The sequence below is a fragment of the Polypterus senegalus genome, chromosome 10, assembly GCF_016835505.1.
Source record: "Polypterus senegalus isolate Bchr_013 chromosome 10, ASM1683550v1, whole genome shotgun sequence".
NCBI lineage: Eukaryota > Metazoa > Chordata > Cladistia > Polypteriformes > Polypteridae > Polypterus > Polypterus senegalus.
The window spans coordinates 22,339,754-22,359,878 of record NC_053163.1 but is presented as its reverse complement, the minus strand read 5'-3'; the positions used below and the strand labels follow the sequence as shown (position 1 = coordinate 22,359,878).

Sequence of the window (20,125 nt, the reverse complement as noted above, 5' to 3'; positions counted from 1 at the left end):
ACAACACCACACACACATATATATATATATATATATATATACATATATATATATATATATATACATATACATATATATATACATATACATATATATACATATATATATACATATATATACATATATATATACATTATATTATATATATATATATATATACATACATAATATTATATTATATTATATTATATTATATTATATTATATATATATATATATATATATATATATATATATATATATATATATATATATATAGTGACAGGCGGCCAAGGCCATTACCTGGCCGGGACAAGAGCATCGCTGAGGCAATACCTCTCCGAGGGACTCTAGGAGCCAGAGTCAGGAGGAGGGGGACGAAACTTGCCAGAGAAGGAGTAGAAGTGGAAGAACAGAAGAATAAAAGGACAGAGACTTGTACTGTGGTGCATTGTGCTGTGCTCTGGGGAGCAAGAAATCAGTTCCCCTCTGTAAATAAACCATGTGTGCTGTATGACAACTTGTGTCTGTTTGGTTCTGGTTAGATATATCTATGCACACACAAACATATAACACATACGCACACAAACATGCAAATTTACACACACACACCCCCCTAAACTGTCAATGTATAGGGCAGTGCAAGAGACAAACGTGCACCAGTCTAATAATCTTAGGAGACAGTCGATTTCTGTACAGTCAGTCAGTCAGTCAGTCAGTCAAGTTTGTGGGACTGAAGAATTTCAAATGACACTGCCAAAACTATCAGAATGATTATGAACGTTCTTCATCTCCTGCCAGACAAAAATGTGATTCAGAGCACTTATGTCCTAAGTTTTCAGTTTATGGGTTGAAAAATAAATAATCAACCTAGACCATAGCATTAATGTTTTCAGTGAACCATGCAGTGCATATGTCTCTGTTAAATGCAATCTGGCATGGCATTCATAAAAACAATGTTAAAGTTTGTGATGCGGCATCAATTGGAATGACAAATGCAAAGCAATTACTAAAAACTTTTGTCATGATACAGCATCTTTTTAATTGACAGACATATAGCAACCAGATGGATACACACAGACATGGCTCCGATCAAGGTGGATTTAGAACAATTTTATTTCTTTTCAACAAAGCAGTAATGGCTACCTCTGATTAGGCGGTGGACAGTCTGAACCATACTCTTGTACATGCATTCCAAAGAAACAGACATCCGCTCCATCGATGTCTTCAAAGGCAAAAAGGGCTTTTGTTCGGTAAGGGAAGGATTCTGCCATTTCTCCACTGTCAACAAACCTGATAAGGTAGTTAATAAAACAGTAAAATAAACTGCAGACACATCACATGTTTATCTTTTATTAAACTGAGTGTTCTTAAAAGTAAACTTTAAATTATGAACCTAAGCAGCATATTGTATGACTAAATTTTGTGCTATAAACAAACCAAAAAAAATTAAGGAGCTCAATTAAAGAAAGGCAATGGTAGACTCCTTTTACATTCCCAAAACAGCAGAAAATTTGTTTCAAAATGTTAAGGTTATGTATTATTATTATTATATGTCCACAAAAAACATCACCAAATTGAAATTCCTTCTTTAACCCACTGTTCACATTTACCTGGCCTTCATTCCAGGTTTGACCTCCACAACCTTGTCAGAGACATGCACCACACGGATCGTCACTTCACCAGATTCAGGATGGTTCTGTCGGCGCAGAAAGTCATTCACTCGAGTCTCCAGAAAGCTCCCAAGCTTAGTCTGTGGTAACCCTGTGTATAGAATTGTGCAGGAGGCCAAGAGGAGTTAACAAGAGCTGACTAGATCTAGAATCGGAACCCTGCAATTCTACACTAAACATTTACTACTTCTTCTATGTATCATCTTTAACTTTTCTTTACTTATTTGAATAAGAAAGCAAGCAAGCAAGCATTAAACACAAATTAGAACAGAGTTGTAAAGGTAAACTCTACCCTGTGAGAAAATACACTGGAGTTCAAAAAAGGAAAAACAGACAAAAGATTTGTTATGAGAAATAATTATTTAAAAACGAATCCTCCTTTGATTATAACTAGTCATTATAAAGGTTTTTGATACTTCTGGAATAAAATCTATTAACTGAAAGATCCATAGACTAATAGTTGGAAGAGATTTGATATGTAAACAAATCACACAAGTTGAACAATCAGTGGCAATATATGACGAGACTTAAAATGATGCATACTAATTAGAGTCAACACAGTGCCCTTACTTTTGTTTTTACTCAGAAAACTAAAAAGGAAAAGAAATTACTATTTCATTTTAATTTAACTACTGACAGCAGTTTAGTTGATGTTGTACAGTAAAGAAAGTAAAATCAACAGGTAGTTAACAAAAATATTTTGTTTCAGAGAACAAACAGGAAAACACTATTTCACAATGTTAGTGAAGTTAAGATTTATCACTAGGTTTTCCAATTGCTGAATGGGGAGATTGCTCAATTTTCATGACAAAGTAGAGCCTTTGTGAATTTGGAAAGCCACTTTTAAGTCTACTGACAAACCCAACTACCAAGTATGTATTGCTAATGGCAGCAAATTCGGTGACTCCAAAAACGTATGCAATAGTTTTCAAAAGCATTCAAGAATTGGAACTGTAGTTCAGTTATAATTTAATTAAAAACTGTTATCTGAAACCTAAATATGTATTCTGTATTTTTAAAGCTACAATATATGTGTAGCTATGTACAAGGTATTGTATTAGTACTAAAATATAGTATATTCTGTATACCTAAAGTCGAGTGGTATCTCTTTTTCAGCTGTTGCTGACAAAGCATATGTAACATTTATCAAAAGTACAGTAATTGGAGCAGCGCTGCTCTTGCACAATGAGAAAAAGACCTGAACATACAGGGAACAGAAATGGGTGATAGGTTTTTGGTTTATTCAAGCTAATTCACTGTTGTTCACAAATCTGTTTTAACTCCTGTTCAATAAACACAGCAGAAACTTAACATGACGATGACCCTGGCACTACTAAGCAGACACTGGTCAGCCAGGCACAAAGTTTCAGTAATCTGATCAAAAAAATATATAAAAACACCTGTATTTTTTACTTACTTTTTGCCGCGTATTTGTTTTCTTTTCTTGTTTTACAAAACTTTTTCAGACACCCATCGCAAACAAACCTGGAAGGAAAATTAGAGCACAGGCAACAGTTAATGAGACTGGGGTTGTTACATGAAAAAACGCTGAAACAGAAGTATACAGATGCATTGAGGTGCCTCAAGAATTTGTTCAAGGAAAACAAAAGGAATGGTGCTACAAAACAACTCAACAAGGCATGTGGGCATCTAGTTCATGAGACTAAAAAACTAATTCTGTAATAATACTATTCTCCATCTGTATATAAAAATCTGTCATGGAGCATGGACTCCTACATACACAAATCTGCAGCTACCTATGACTTCAAGCAAATAGTGAATAGTAAGCAAACTGCATAAATTTCCTAAAATTAAAGTTCTTACCCAGATGGCCAGATAGTCTCATTGTGCAAGACACAGATCTGATGCATTTTGCGCCCACAGTCAATACATTCCACAAACCTGAATAGAAAGCAATGAAAGTGAGAGACAACAGATCATTTTAGTATCATGTGAACCAAATCCACTATATTATACCCAAATATACATTCTTAATTTAGAAAACGACATACTTAGTAACAAAGCTACTGGAATCACAAAAACAACTTAAATCATTTTAATATATAGTCAACAATGCAGAACAGGCACTCCATGCCATTAGTCCAAAATAAAAAAAAACACTCGACAAAACCAACAGTATACTCCCATAATTAACTCCCAAATCACCAGTTTGGTAGTGTTGCTTTTAAAAGGCAGGTGATACTGACCTTTGCTTCCTCTAAATGTTTGAACACCTGAGTAAGTTTGTCTTTCATTTGCAAAAGTACTTAGCATCTTCACTCTAATATCCACTATATCGTAAATTAATAGCATCTGTTGCTTTTGGAGTAGTATAGGTGACAAGGTACCACAAACATATAATCAACAATATATACAGACAGACAGACACACACAGGCTTTCAAATCCTTCGGCCCTTAGCCAATATTGGAAGCAATATAGGTAACAAGGATATAACTGATAGAACTTACAGCTCCGGATCCAGAGTGTCATTCTTTTTCTTCTCAAACTGATCTTTTCCTATGGTCCTGTAAAATAAACAATAATTATAAGGTAGACAAACAAGTTAAAAAAAATGCAACTAGCCATTGGTCTTCCATTTCTTCCTTCATTATCTATAATCCTTTTAACTGCCACATCATAATTACCTGTATAATAAAAACCAAAATAATAAAGAAAAAAATCCAAAACAGCAAACAAAAAAAATCCAAGTGTTCAAACCATTATGCTAAATTATTGCAAATTTTAGAAATCAATTAGCAATGTTACTATTCTTAATATCAAAGATTTTGTTATTTAATCCCCTGTTTAAAATATATTTTCCACATTCTAATAAATGTTTTTATATAGACTGAAAAATTATATTAAAACCTTGTATTTGGCCCATTACTGCTTTACACTTGCATGCACGTTAACTAAAACATGTTTTTTGTATTATTTTATACTTCAACATCTGGGGTGGGGGGTGTTCACTCACCTTTAAATCTGCTCAGATTGACTATAAACAAAGATCTTAAACAAAGACAGACTTAAACACTATGATCATGTTGTTCTGTTCTACTTGTTTTACTCCTAGAAATCATTCATGTATTTAAAAGTAAATACCAACTAAAATACTCTGTGTATTAAAAGTGATCCAAGATGATTACAAACAATAAAAATAAACTAACACCATAATGTTTTGGTAGTAAAGTAGCATTACTAGTATTTAATGATATTTTACATACAACATGACAGGGGTTTGCAATTGAGGACAAGTCCAGATCTTTCACTGGTCGGACAGCACCAGATTTATGAGTACACCTGCTGTTTTATATATTTAGATTTAAATAATTTAAGATGGGAATTTGATCAGAAGGGAAAAAATTTATAAGTGCTAGGCTCTATTGTAAGAAGCCTGAGAAAAGCAATTATGTCTATCTAGCTTTGAAAGAGTAGAGCATTTACTGCTCATTGCATCTAAGGTTGTCCAAGATAATAGTTTGTTGGGCTTAACAGCACAAGGGAGACAGTTCCAATTTCGTGCTTTACTGCTTGACTATCAACAGAATACACAGTCAAGACAGCACTGCATATGCCTTTGGGTAAAAGTATTTCTGCCACTTAAGTTGGTGCAAAGGATTTGAACAAACAATTTTAATGAAATAAAAATGTCTTATGACTATAACAAAAGTTTGTAATGAAAAGAATCCACACACTTGACAATTAAAAGCAAAAAATACAGATCTAAAAAATAAGCTTTACAAAAAGACAAAAACAACTGAAATAAAACAATACTCACGTTTGAGGCTGAGATGGATCATCCCCCAGGGAAACGGTCTCTCCCTGGATTTCATTGAAGCACTTCTCACAGAAGTGATACCTGTCAGCAAGAAGGCCATATTTGGGTGAACTATAGGTCCACAGATCACAGCCAGCCATAGCAAGGGCGAAGCCACCAATCAGAGCAGGCCAAGGGGGCGGGCACAGGCAGGAGAAGCAGAGGGCAGGTCACCACGACGACAAGGGGCAATCATGATGCAGTGTGCAAGAGTGGATTGATTTTTTTTTTTTAAATTTTATTTTATTTTTGCAGAGAGGGGGAAGGGTCAAAAGGGCAGGGGTAAAGGGTGGCAATGGATGATTGGTTGCAAACCAAAAAGCCAGTGCAGACATTACAAGCATGTGAAGGAGCAGGGGAGGGACAGTTAAAATAATAAATGGGTGCAAGAACAGACAGACAGACAGACAGACAGAAGACGGACGGACAAAGACGGACAGACGCAGGGACATGACAACACCAAAGATAACACAAAGCAGAAAGCCAAGGCAAAGCACAGATTAGCAAAAAGTCTCACTCAATGGGAATCACAACAAAGCAGTAAATATCTAGGAATATGTCTTAATTTATATTTTGCTGCAGGAAGTGCATGGAACACGACGTGCAGAAAGTGCCCAAACATGCATCCGTCATGCACTGCAGATAGAGCGACTCACAAAGTTCTAGTGAAGAGGTGAGACACTGTGCTATTTTATAATATAAAGGAATGCATTTAATTTTATTAACAAGCCAGAAAGCAAGTGCATCTGCCTATGGGCTTTCTGCATATCGAGTTCCATCAGCTTCTCAGACAGTTTGAAAAGAAATTTGAGGTATTCTACAATCAAAATCAAGCCTTGAACAGAAAGTGCAGTGGCGTCCTTTTATTAATTAAAAAATTGTTACAGTAAAAGTTTGGGGAAAAACTCTGCAGTTTGTCAAATCAACTGCTTTAGACGACAACTAAAAAATTGCAATGGAGTGAGCAACAGCTAACTACCATACTAAGACGCATCAAGTTGCTCACCACTAATTATGTTCTAAGAGACGCAGCTGCACATTTTTCTATGGAATGCAAAGGCAATACAGAGGTCCAAACACAACCTCACAAGGCCAACTGAACTTGTAAAGAGACATGCATCCTTTAGGCAATTAACACAAAACAGTTGGTTCAGAGGAGGGACAAAATGCATAGAAGTGAAAGAAGAAGAATTGACTTAAAGGACAAAAAGAAAATGTGATGATTATTCACTATAGAAGTAAAAAAGATGGGTCACAGTATGTTTCCATCACTTCTCTATTTAAAATAAGTACCTAGAAAGCCTAACAGAGGGATACACCAAGCAACCCGAGTAACAAAATCCAACTTTTAAAACTGGCTACACTAATACACTGAAAATATGAGAGAATAATGAGATTACGCCCCACTGCTTTTTCAGCATCTTATTGATAGAGGCCACTGAACAGTTACATTTGCCCTTTGTTAAATGTTTAATCTAGAATATAAAAATATGAAAAATTGGGCCTAAAATAAAGAAAATGATGTTTGCTGATAAAAACAAGACGTTAAAACTCCAGACAAGAGGAAAAACATAAAAAAGGGAAAACGCACAACTCTACAACACTTTCCTTCAGACCTCAAAGTACTTTAAGTTTCTAATGAACCTTACAAACATACTAACATCTCTGCTCTGAACCTAGCTTTTGTTATGCACATTATTGTTCATTGTGTAAATACTTACTATGTTGTCTTGAGCCAGCAGTTAACTAATTAGCACACAAGGTTTTCGGAAACCTCATTTCTTTACAGTGAGTAAAAAAGAAATTTGTAGAAAGGATTTTTTAAATCACATTTTAAGGGGGAGCCTAATGACTTCATGAAACTATGCTTACCAATTCATAATTTGGCATTTATGAAAAAAAGGTTGAGTTTACATACTCATTGGTTGCAGAAAAAAAAGGCCTGTGTGTGATTAGGTTGCAAAGGATCTCTGTATCAGCATTGATGCCTTAATATTAACCAAATGCAAGAAATTCAAGCTAATTTGATTTAATTTTTATATTAACATTTTCTAAAAAGCACAATACAGACAAAACACACACACAAAACATTAATCCACCCACCCTACCCAACAAACAGATTTGTAACCAATGGTGGCCATGCCTCATGGCTTACATGGGGTTCTTTGTCTAGCTCAAATCACAAATTAAAATCTTATTTGTTAAAATTAACAGCAAGAACAGCCTATAGTGAAAACTGGTAATTGGAAAGTTTCTACTGCTCTATCGGTAGAGATGGACCACTTAATGGCTGAAAATATTTGCCACAGTTGTCAAACGATATATAAATTGTTATCCTTTTTCAGACAGAGGAAATATCCTGTCATGTGATTGTGTTTTAAGCCAGATTTATCCTACTTTGGGTTATTTTATTGAGTATCACTACACTTCTATACAATTCTCCTTGCGTAGTACAGTCTGCTGCATTTAAAACATTACTAAATAGCTTTGTTGGTGGCTATGAAGGAATTGTACTTCACAAAACATACAGTGTCCCAAAGTAGGTTAACATCTCATGGTCATTAAAAACAGCCTTTATTGTGATTCTTTCATGCAGGTTTAGATACCATTGTTTCTTACAAATACAATGTTAGAATGAAGTGCTGAAACAACTAAAGATGAAAGGAGAGATGCACTGTGATCTGACAAGGAAGAACTCTCCAGATCTTGCTTGCATGAAGCAAAAAAGTCAATGAAAAGCATTATTAAAATGTATGAATGGAAGAGAAGCATGCTGAATCAAAATGGAGTCTGTGAGCTGCTTCTTATTATGAAGAGTCATGTACCGATAATTGGTAAGAGATAAAAGTAATTGAATTAAGAAAGCATTTCACCGGTGACTACAGATCAATGGTGTGTTTCAGGGTTATTGGTTTATAATTCAGTAGTAATAACATTATTATGGATAGAGGAACATCCTTGTAGCATTACAGTAGAACATGTCCCCCTGTTTGCCAGTCTGCTATGCCATATTGTGGGGGCTATTTTCACTGGACTTTTTTCAATCAGCTAAAATTCTGTGACACACACAGCAGTTTTCAATTGTGACATAAGTCCTAATTTGTTGATGCTTACTAAATGATGCAACATGTATGAAAGTAACTCAGGATTAATATACAACTTAAGACTTATTGCAAAGATTAAGAGAAATCTACTGCGTTCCTAGTTATAGTTAAACTTCAACTCACTTTAAGATGCATGTAAATGAAAAGAACAATATGTTGAGGAGGGATTTGTAACAATATGGTAAGCTAATTAAATACAATCTTCAATTTCAAACAACTCAAACAAAGAAACCAGTAAGCCATGGTCATATTAGTCCAGCCATTTATGATTCATGTGAATGTGTATTTCAACATACAGTGTATGTCAACAAAATGTGTACAACACAGGCTCCCAAACTTTACAGCTGGTACATTTCATGTGCAAGATTTAAATTGTATGTGTATCTTTAAGGCTGACTTGCAATCATTTTTGGATTATGGAAAAGCTTTTAGAATAAAAAATGTGCACTATACATTCTGAAACCATGCCCTCTTTTACCCACATATACTTACATAGGTTAACCATAATATGGGGGTATATTTGGTATTTTTTGATATGCAAGGGGCAGTACCAACTTTACTGGAGGGCCGATTTCTCTTTGTGAAAAACACTAATAGAAAATTGTTTCTCCAAATTGCCCTCTGCTGATGGATTTATGCAGTTTACTAAGGAGAAGGATTGTGCACATCTTTCTTATATTTGAATGCTATTCCAATATGGCCACCTCCAGCATGGTTCATAATAGTGTGGGAAACTCTGTTGTATGTTACCTGCCATAGGGGACTTGCAAGCACACAATTTGATATACTGAATCCCATGCCATCTACTTGCATGCAATACCACCCAATGCCAAGTGAAACAAGGTGTTCTTGCCCAGTTCTCACCTGTTCTGATAGCTGAAATAGGCTGCATCCCGTGGAATGGTACACAACTGTTTGCCATAGCAGCAGAGAGTCTGCGGGGAGAACTCCAGCTGCAGAAAAGCCAAACAAAGCACAAATGACAAATTAAGAATCTAAGAGTTTCCTGGAATGGTAAGTTTTGTTTTTCAAGCATGTAGAAGCTTGCTTTTCACATTTCTATCAAATGCATTTCTGTTCATGAGGAGCTTTGATTTTCCCAAGTTAATAAATTAATAAAAATACAAAAAAATTATTATTCTACTGTAGTATAGGAATTACTAAGATTTGAAAAGGTTTTAACAAGCAAATGGCCATCCATGCTGAATGCCAGTTTAAAACAAAATTGGGGAAAGGTGAGAACAGCAAAATGTCATTACTTAAACTGGTAAAATCATCAACAATATAAACAAATCCAAATCTCTGCTTACCTTCCTCCCACAGCAGTAGCCTAGCGTATGCATAACTGGATCGATTTCCTGCTCAAATACCTCAGCCAGCTTTGAGCAATATTTGTAGACTCGAGATGTTTTCCGATTGTACAGCCAGGCATTATTAAACATAAGCCAGATGTCATCTACATATTGCCAGGGTTCTTGGTATTGCCCTGTGTCCAGTTTGCGTTTGATTGTCGACAGGTCCATTGGGCTCTTGACAATGTCGAAATAATCCTGCAGGGTGCAGTCATAGACATTGGTGGTTGTATCAATGCAGCAATGGAGGAAAAATACAAAAGACAAAAAAAAACACAAAAAAAAAAACAGGGGCATGGAATATCTGACCTTGCCTTGCAGAAACTTCCAAACAAAACAAAGACACATACACACAGCAGGCTAGATCAGCAAGTCCATACAAAAAAAACACAGCAAAAAGCATATACTGAACATTGCAAAACACAGTCAGCCTACAGCAAAGCTTGCCCAAGTATGAAAGCCCCATTGTAATGTGGAGCGAACCATCAATTAGCACTAAATGAGCCACAGCACAAGGAGGGTCTAATATTTAAAGGGCTCAAAAATAAGTAACAGTTGCCACTCCTCAACTTTGCCATTCCATTCCTAATTAACCAATCAACTAAACATGCTTGCTACTCTGAGCAACAGGGTTCAGACTTACATAGCCTAATGAATCTGTTAACTATAAGCTGACAACTGTGACTAATTTTTTCTCATTAGACTTTGGCTGAACTACAACTGGTTGGACCACTGTTTACACTGTCTAAGCTGGTAACCATATTCTGAGTTTAGCACCAAAACCATATTTAAGTCAAACTAGAAAGCTTGACACACGTGATGAATGTTCAATGGACAAAGTGATGTATTTCTAACTTCGCTATTTATTAACATGGAATTTTACACACTTTCCATTTGAATACACACATTCAAAAATCCCTTCTCTAGCTATATTACAATTGCCAGCCAAAACACTGGGACCTCTTACCACATGCAAACTCATCTATGCGAAAAAGAAACTTGCTTTCAGGTAGAAAAAGTCATTGGCATACCAATACAAAGAAAACTCATGTCTTCAGTATAAAAGTTTGGATAATAAACATTCTTGTAAAGATGAAAGGCACCACATATTCTTACAGCTGCCTCTGTGATAAATCACTCAAGGTGCTCAAAGTATGGAGGTCTAGATTTAAGACAAAGATTTTAGGCAGTGTTAACAGTAGGAAAAAAAAATTCAAAACTTCAGATCACCTTGGTATAAGCTACAATTACAGACTCAGAATAGTAGCTGACAGAATATTATTTTGTAATAAATAAGAAAAAAAAAAAACTCACACCACCAATACTCTAGTCAATCACTTGTGGTCATCTTCAAACATACCAATCAATCAACTGTGAAACCTTTTATTTCCAGATGAGGGAAAGTCTCAGTGTAGAGCAAGTGTACGACACTGGAAACTTTGTCCTCCAAACAGATATTCAAAAAGAAAAAATCCACAAAAATGATCAAGATCTAAATAAAAAATGTAAGTGTTTAGCAAAAATGTTTATTTGTATCATTTATTTATGACTAATACAGCAGGGGTTATATGAACTCATTTACAAATTCTGACATTTGTAGTACTATGTATGGTAAAAACAATTATTACAGACATGAATATAAAAAGCAACCTTTATTTTAAGCAGACACCTTGCCAAACCAACAGAAATTCCTCAAAATACACTACACTATGATAACTCCTTTTGTGACATTACAAAACTACTTAGAATATACTTTATGTTAAATGATTTCTCATTTGATTTGATGTTTACTCTCATATTATATTAGAATCCACTGTGTTTTAGACATTTTACAATTTAACTTTTAAGTAGGTTTTGGGAGCAAAATATGTTCAAATCTAAACTAAGTTTACATAGATACTGAAAAATCATCATGCTTTTCATGCCATACTTACTGAGGCTTATGTGACATGGTCAAGCTGCCCTGAAGGAAGATCATATTGCTCAGCCTGCTTGAACATTACCAAAATAATTCTTTCAACAAAGCTCATTTGCCAAAAAATAACTACAATATTATTGATCTGTCTTTAGCATCAGCTACACTGCCACAAAAAAGCAAGCCATCAGGAACCCTGTTACTCAGATTATTGGCAGTCTTCAAGATGTTATGAGGCAAAAACTGAACAGAGGTCTTCTAATACAAATGGAGTGGACGGCTCTAAATGGCAGAAAAACAATTCATAGAAAATGTTTCTTGTGATTTCAACTGAAACTTAACACAATAAGCCATCAGAAAGACCCTCCAATTGTTACAGAAACAGAAAGCTGACGCTAGTTAACTTGAACAAATTTAGCAATAGGCCAACAATATATAAACAAAGACAATAAAGCATTTGTAAACACAGTACACATATTACTGGTGAGGAACTGTTAGAATGTTTTATTTTGTCGGAAATTTTTAAGCAAAACTACCATGGGGGTGAGGGGTGAGGTTTAAACAAAAAAAAAAGGAACAGATTACCTAAAAATTTTATTTACAATATATGAATAATGTAAGCAACTAAAAACGTTTTATTAGAAATTCATCTTAAAATTGTGGGTATAGACTGGTGGAAAAATTTTCCAATAGTGTGCACTCAATGTTGCCGAAGCAGGGAGCAGAGAAAATGTAAAATACAGAAATGTTGACTTAATCTTGCTCATATGTATGTTTATACTGTTGCTTTGAGGATTTGTTGCCAATTAAGTTTTTCTTTTCCCCCCTCATAGCACAGCAAAGCGTTTCTGCTCACGCAGACCTGAGCATCCCCACACATTGCCAGCCAAGCAACAGTATCAACTGATTGCACACACACAGGGAAGCCACACACAATGCCGCTTCAGCTCATCTTTTAAAATAGAGCTTCATCCCACTCTGTCTGGGAACAACAGGCTTGCTCGTACGCAGGGACATGGCCCCCGACAGGGAGGTGGAAACATGAGGAAGAATAGAAAAAAGGAGCATCAGAACAGACATTCAAAACAAAAACGTTTTTGGAGTATTACATTATTTCATACTTGATAAAATTTATTAAAATTGAAAATGTTTTGTGAAAAGAGCAAACACTCTCTCAGACAAACACACATACAAGAGACACATCAAATCCACATGCATACCTGATCCTTTTAACCTCACCCTTACACAAATGCACTATGCAAAACCTATTCTCACTATCATCTGCCTTCCTCCTGTGCTGCCTCTATGCACACCATTCTCCAAAACAACACAATAAGTGTTTCTTTAAAAATGTAAAGCAAGCAGATATCTTTAACCTGTTTTCAGCATAAGGAGAATAATCTTAAAGCAGCATTAAGAATCAAGCAAACATAACTCCCTTCAGCAATTACTCCTTGCATCATTCGAGTGGCAGCATTTTTTAAAAGGAAGACAGTCATATACACACACATATATATATATATATATATATATATATATATATATATATATATATATATATATATATATATATATATATATATATATATATATATATATATATATATATATATATATATATATATACACACACACACACACACACACATATACACACACACATATTTGCCACCAAAGGCATTTTCAAATATCTATTCATCAATTTTAACTGAATACAACTAACACAGAAAGAGCATATTGACTGTAACTGAAAAGAGATTAAGAAAACTGCTGCCCAAAGGCAAATAAATAACATTTCTGCCTTTCAGCTTCTCAATACTAAGTGAGTAAAAACTATGTTTTAAAATATTTAAATTTATGATACTTGGCACTTTAAAACTGGAAAACATTAATTGATTCCCTAATGCACAATATGCTATTTCAGGTTTGAACATTACATATAAGAATACAAGTTTCTTTTAATATATTCTAATACATGTCAACAATGAATATATTTTTTCTTTTAGTGTGATCATGCTTATGTTTCACATACTTTGTTGCTTAAAGACACTTGAAAACTCAGTCGTATGTGACACATTAATATAATCCATCACAAAAGCTGATTTTCCGTGAACACAAAGCAGAAATGAGAGACTGGAGTTACTAAAACTTTTGTGCTGCCTGTAATGCACACAGGAAACCCAGATAATCTAATATTATTGATCAAATATTTTAAAATCCATAAACCCATATTGTGCCCCATGCTTGGTGCAAAAGGCCAGAAATTCACATTGTCACCACTCATCTCTCTTTTATAAACTGCTCAAAAAAATTAAAGGAACACTTTGAAAACACATCAGATCTCAATGGGAAAAAGAAATCCTCCTGGATATCTATACTGATATAGACTGGGTAATGTGTTAGGAACGAAAGGATGCCACATCGTTTGATGGAAATGAAAATGATCAACCTACAGAGCCCTGAATTCAAAGACGCCCCAAAAATGAGAGTGAAAAAATTATGTGGCAGGCTAGTCCATTTTGCCAAAATTTAATTGCAGCAACTCAAAATTGTACGCAGCACTTTGTATGGCCCCTGTGTTCTTGTATACATGCCTGACAACATCGGTGCATGCTTCTAATGAGATGACAGATGGTGTTGTGGGGATCTCCTCCCAGATCTGGACCAGGGCATCACTGAGCTCCTGGACAGTCTGAGGTGCAACCTGGTGGCATTGGATGGACCAAAACAATGTCCCAGAGGTGTTCTATTGGATTTAGGTCAGGAAAGTGTGGTGGCCAGTCAATGGTATCAATTCCTTCATCCTCCAGGAACTGCCTGCATACTCTCACCACATGAGGCCAGGAATTGTCGTGCACTAGGAGCCACTGTACCAGCATAGGGTCTGACAATGGGTCCAAGGATTTCATCCTGATACCTAATGGCAGCCAAGGTGCCTTTGTCAAGCCTGTAGCGGTCTGTGTGACCCTCCATGGATATGCCTCCCCAGACAATCATTAACCCACTACCAAACTGCTCATGCTGAATGATGTTACAGGCAGCATAATGTTCTCCATGGCTTCTCCAGACCCTTTCACTTCTGTCACGTGCTCAGGGTGAACCTGCTCTCATCTGTAAAAAGCACAGGGCACCAGTGGTGCATCTGCCAATTCTGGTATTCTATGGCGAATGCCAATCGAGCTGCATGCTGCTGGGCAGTGAGCTCAGGGCCCATTAGAGGACATGGGGCCCTTGGGTCACCCTCATGAAGTCTTTCTGGTTGTTTGGTCAGAGACATTCACACCAGTGGCCTGCTGGAGGTCATTTTGTAGGGCTCTGGCAGTGCTCATCCTGTTCCTCCTTGCCCAAAGGAGCAGATACTGGTCCTGCTGATGGGTTATGGACCTTCTATGGCCCTCTCCAGCTCTCCTAGAGTAACTGCTTGTCTCCTAGAATCTCCTCCATGCCCTTGAGACTGTGCAGGGAGACACAGCAAACCTTCTGGCAATGACACGTATTGATGTGCCATCCTGGAGATGTTGGACTATCTGTGCAACCTCTGTAGGGTCCAGGTATCGCCTCATGCTACCAGTAGTGACACTGACTGTAGCCAAATGCAAAACTAGTGAAGAAACAGTCAGAAAGGATGAGGAGGGAAAAATGTCAGTGGCCTCCACCTGTTAAACCATTCCTGTTTTGGGGGTCATCTCATTGTTGCCCCTCTAGTGCATCTGTTGTTAATTTCATTAACACCACAGCAGCTGAAACTGATTAACAACCCCCTCTGCTACTTAACTGACTTAAGTTTCATTGACTTTATGCTATACTCTGATTAAAAAGTGTTCCTTTAATTCTTTTGAGCAGTATATATAAATTAGGCAGTCTCTATACATTTTTAACAATGAAACAAATGAATGGACCAAATGTTGCATTACACAGATCTTTTAAGATTTCCTTCACAGTGCAATTATTTAGTGATATTTATTCTGTAAATAAAAATTAGAAAAATTCTGTAAATGGAATGTTTATCAAGAGACTACTACTTTAACACAGTTTTAGTGCTAAACTACAATGCGCAGTAAAATGTGAAAGCAAAATATACGTTTGGGCAGCAGATCAGTTGTCTGTGACCAAACCTGGTAGCGCTACAGACAAGAATAAGTGGCTTAAGAGTAACATATGAGACTAAACAAGTTTCTCGCTTTCCCGTTGCAGAAAAAAATCATCTTCCACTAAAGGAAATAAGCATCTATTGCATAAAGAAAAGCTTAACAATTGAATTATTAATGATGTAAGTCAGGGAAAACAGGTACAAGAGTGATCAGGTGTAGAAGGTACCAGAAAAGTTAATAATTTGTTTGTGTATAATCACAAATATAAGAGCAATGAGTGGGTTGGGGAAAAAAAGGTCCTAAATGTGGCTTAATGGGTTGGGTTTAAGAAACAGGTGGTTACCAGTTTTATTAATGACACAAGCTAAACATTGAACAGTACAAAAAGGCTAACTGCACATGTAGTGAGCTAAAAGAGTTAGAATACAGCATGGTATTAACGTGTCTGGAGTTGCACAATGTCAAAATTAAGATAAGGTAAAACAATTCTTCTTTACATTAAAGTATCAGTTTTTGGCTTCGAAAAGGACTCTTTAAAAATGCATGTGAATTATAATCAAATAGTGACACTTGATCTGACAGCCACTGAATGCATATCTTTTTATTATGCAGTATGTCATGGTAAAAATAAAGCTAAGCTACATTTAGAAGAAACAATTATAAGCATTTACTGAAGATGCACTGTGTACCTATAATCACAAAAAAGGATTAACAAGCAAAAGAATGCACATATTTAAGATGCAATCTGGGAATGACTGAAATGTTCAAAACTGCAACTTGGAAAAATAAAATACAACAAATTTACATCAGAGTCTATACTTTAGCAAAAATTTTTGTTTATAGGGAAAAAAAAAAAAACTTTGCCAACAGCTACTTGATATATTCTGCTTATTAGATACTATTATCACTGTTTTTAAAGCTTGCCATAAAAGCAGTGCATTTTTTTTCTAATGTAAAGTATGGGAATGCTCAAAGTTTTAGCTCTACTCTTAGATGAAGGCACTGTTAGGACTTTGCTTACGCCAAAAGTACAACAATTCATATATATGACCAGCCTCCAATAAGAGTGGCCATTTTCTTAACACTCCACTGTAAAATATGCGATTTTTCATTTAGCATGTTCGACATTGATAATGTCACACATCTTTCCTCTAGGACTTTATAAATTTTATATTGCAAAAAACGTTAAGCTATCAGGTTAAGAAACATATATAGAAATAAATAATCATAGCCAAAATGGACACAAAACTTAAACATACTTGATTCAGAAAAAATGCAATTTAGCAATGTAGATCATGCATTATGGTATACAAATATGTAACATGCAGATCTACACATGGCCACGAAACATACAAAATTCCTGTGTACTGTTTAGGCATATGAATATGCATGAACATAGTGTATTAAAATGCTTACCACATATATTGCTAGGTATTCCAAAAAACAGCTAGTAACAGCAGAATTGCAAGATACATTTATCCCTGTTGCACCACTAAAAAAAATTTAAGAGATATTCTTGGAATTTTTATTGAAAGCTTATTGCTATGAATGCTTGACTCAGGCCTAAAATACAGACTTTCATGTAGATTATGAAGATGTATAAATTATTCCTAATACAGCTAAAGTAGAGTCAGAACAAAACCACAGCTGACGTATCAGAACAATGCATTTTCACTTTCGTATGAATTACTTGTTGTGGAAAGTCAAGCAAAATGACACCTATTATTGGCTAACTAAAAAGATTACAATATGCAAGCTTTCAAGGCAACGCAGACCCCTTCTTCAGGCAAGATGTAAATTTAAGTATGAATTACTTAAAAATGTGCCTCATTAAATTCAAACTATAGCCATTCACAATCCAACACAGTAATACATTTACATACCCAGGCCACCTTTAATGTATACTGTAACAGTGTATTGTAGTGTATTTTCTGACAGACAATGTTCTACACTTGGCAGGGGAGACCAGACTTGAGATGCACAAACCACAACACAGTGCAAATCCAACTCTGGAATGTAAAGTGAAGGTTGGATTCCCCCAATTTTCATCTACATGGATATAAACTCACAATACAACATGAAATGCTAAACAATATTAAAAACCATCTAATCTTTTAGAAATGCATAAAAAAGCTCAAGTCTTCCCCAGATAGGAGGCAGCAGATCACAAAGAGCTACAGCATACAGCAAGAACTGAAAAAAAAAATCAATCAAGTCCCTTGCACCATACATAAAGCTAATCTAATCAGAGAACAATTGGGCCAAATCTCAAGTATTTCTCCGCACCTCCAGCATGCATCAGTTCAGCAAGCCATTTCTCTTATTAGCTGAATATATCACGATTTATTGCCATATGATTGCCTCTCTTACAGATCCATTTGTACACTCGTACACCTCGGTCACAAAACACCCACAACTGCCAAGGTGAAAGAAGGCAAAGCCCTAGTCTAACAGCATTTGAAAGCCCATTTTCCTCAACTCTTACCACCCTAAGAATAAAAGGTTTCCATTTGCTGCAATAATATGAGAAAGGTACATATTTATTAAATAATAAAAATAAAAACTGTGACAAGAGCCTTGCCTTCCAAGCCAGGGCATACTGCTTTCACTCACACATGCATTCTAATGCAAGCACACCCAAGCACACAGAAAGAGCAAGGGAGAGGCGACTAAAGCGACAAAGCAAGCGCAGTCCCTTACCAGGTTAGTTCGGTTACTAGTTCGAATACGTACGGGTATTCCCAGTAACTGGGGGTCCACAGGCTGCCGGAAGGGCAGGGACTCAGGGTCCTGACGGTAAAGTGCTTCAAGAGTTGGCATAAGTGCCTGGCGAAGCTCTTCTGGCTTAAAAACTAAAGAGCGAAAAGAAACAAAGAAAGCAAATATTGTTAAAAGTGTATCAAAAAAACAATTCATACTGCACATATAAACACACACACACACTACTAAAAGAGAACTATTTTAGTATTATGCCTTAATGGTCAAAATCTTTCAAAAAGCCCTTCTAGCCCTCAGTATATGGTATTCGACAGTCAAAATAAGTTACCCTGAAATCAGAACAAACAGAGTGGGAATTTCCACATAATCTAATAATCTAAAAAATATTTAATTTTAAGCCTTTATTTTTCCATTCAGATAACATTACTTGCTACAAAAATTCAAAATAAGCAATGGTAAAACAATCAAGAGCTAGTGCTGCAATTTAATTCCTACAGCAACTATACAATTTCTCTGGGTGCCACCTCTAGAGAATACCTACTTTTCCTTTTACTTTGCCCCAGAGCTGGAGACACCTGCATGATTGGGGTACTAGGCCTGTCCTCCTCTTTTGGCTCCATCTTAATTTCTGGCTTCTTCTCCTCTGATGAGGAATCCATAGGTTCAGGTTTACTCTCTTCAGGCAAGGGTAAATCTTCCTTCACCTATGACAGCAGAAATAGTGGTTGGTTGTACAAGTTTATATATTCCGTAAATTTTAGGAACTTATGGAAAGAGAACTGCATTTTCTTAGCTGAAATGCATGTAAACCAGAGTGACCAGCCCTAAAAAGCTGTCAGCTGAGTCATATTAAAAGTCCAATCCATTCAATGCTTTTTTTTTTTTTATATATAAACAAACAATCGGATTTATATTTTTTACCTCTGGTTTCTCATCGGGTTTGATATCTGCAGTCTCTGGCTCAATGTCTTCATCATCTTGTTTGATCTCCATCTTGATTTCAGGGGGCCCAACATCAGGTGGTGGTTGCTGTGATCCTACATCTGCACTGCTGACAGAGGCTGGGTTTGATACCAATCCATCTATGTTAACAGCAGACTTCTGGGACAACTGAGAGAGGTACAGAGTGAGAAAGAAAACATTTGAAACACGCAAAATAACTAAGAGACACTCAGGTATAAATCATTTCTATCAGTTTAATTAACTTAATCAATCTACAAATGACCAACCACTGCAGGGTATTTTTCCCCTCAGCTTATCAGATACAGAGGAACATTTAACTACAGTAGACCATGGTTTCAAATATCCAGTTAAACTGAGGTAAAATACCAAAGATTATAATCAACTGACAAGACATTTTCTTGGAGGAAGAAAAATCTATACTAAATAAAACTGTACAGCTACTCCTCTCTAAATAACTAAACAGGGACTTTTTACCTAGAAATATAGTTTTACACATAATCATCAACATTACTG

General features: G+C 35.9%; 1 protein-coding gene across 2 annotated transcripts in view; it reads right to left on the bottom strand.

The window, feature by feature from the left end:
* The window catches only part of ep300b (E1A binding protein p300 b), a 117,454-nt gene that overhangs the window by 7,909 nt on the left and 89,420 nt on the right, over positions 1-20,125 (bottom strand). The window contains exons 15-25 of one of the 2 annotated variants that reach the window (XM_039765503.1): positions 19,571-19,759; positions 19,191-19,353; positions 18,632-18,783; positions 9,884-10,123; positions 9,438-9,526; positions 5,431-5,511; positions 4,121-4,177; positions 3,476-3,553; positions 3,069-3,136; positions 1,592-1,742; positions 1,125-1,271 (exon numbers count right to left, since the gene is read on the bottom strand). In XM_039765503.1, the coding sequence (XP_039621437.1) occupies positions 1,125-1,271; positions 1,592-1,742; positions 3,069-3,136; positions 3,476-3,553; positions 4,121-4,177; positions 5,431-5,511; positions 9,438-9,526; positions 9,884-10,123; positions 18,632-18,783; positions 19,191-19,353; positions 19,571-19,759 (1,415 nt within the window). The remainder of the gene's footprint in view (positions 1-1,124; positions 1,272-1,591; positions 1,743-3,068; positions 3,137-3,475; positions 3,554-4,120; positions 4,178-5,430; positions 5,512-9,437; positions 9,527-9,883; positions 10,124-18,631; positions 18,784-19,190; positions 19,354-19,570; positions 19,760-20,125) is intronic. The other variant, XM_039765504.1, reaches the window with a different exon arrangement.